A 359-nucleotide genomic window follows, 5' to 3' on the forward strand; every position below is an offset into this window, starting at 1 on the left:
GGGCAGCCGCAGGAAGCGCGCCCGCGCTCGCCACAAACCCTGCGCCCTGAAGGAGCTGGAGGTGAGCGTCAGCGAGCTGGGCTTGGGCTACGAGTCGGACGAGACGGTGCTTTTCCGCTACTGCAGCGGCACCTGCGAGGCGGCCGTCCGGAGCTACGACCTCTCGTTGAAGAGCATGAGGAGCAGGAGGAGGATCAAGAAGGAGAAGGTCCGGGCTCGACCTTGCTGCCGGCCGCTGGCCTACGACGACGACGTCTCCTTCCTGGATGCCTACAACCGCTATTACACCGTCAACGAGCTTTCGGCCAAGGAGTGCGGCTGCGTGTGAAGGGCCGGGGTCCCCCCCCGGGAGGAGCGGG

The 359-nt window shown here is 66.9% G+C and overlaps 1 protein-coding gene across 1 annotated transcript in view; it reads left to right on the top strand.

Annotated features, from left to right (window-relative positions):
* NRTN (neurturin) overlaps positions 1-328 on the top strand; it is a 2,856-nt gene extending 2,528 nt beyond the window's left edge. The window contains exon 3 of the mRNA XM_009636679.2: positions 1-328. This exon is cut by the window's left edge and continues 11 nt beyond it. Within this exon, the coding sequence (XP_009634974.2) occupies positions 1-328 (328 nt within the window).
* The last annotated feature ends 31 nt before the right edge of the window (positions 329-359 follow it).

This window comes from Egretta garzetta, unplaced genomic scaffold, assembly GCF_000687185.1.
Source record: "Egretta garzetta isolate BGI_Z169 unplaced genomic scaffold, ASM68718v1 scaffold4, whole genome shotgun sequence".
Lineage (NCBI taxonomy): Eukaryota > Metazoa > Chordata > Aves > Pelecaniformes > Ardeidae > Egretta > Egretta garzetta.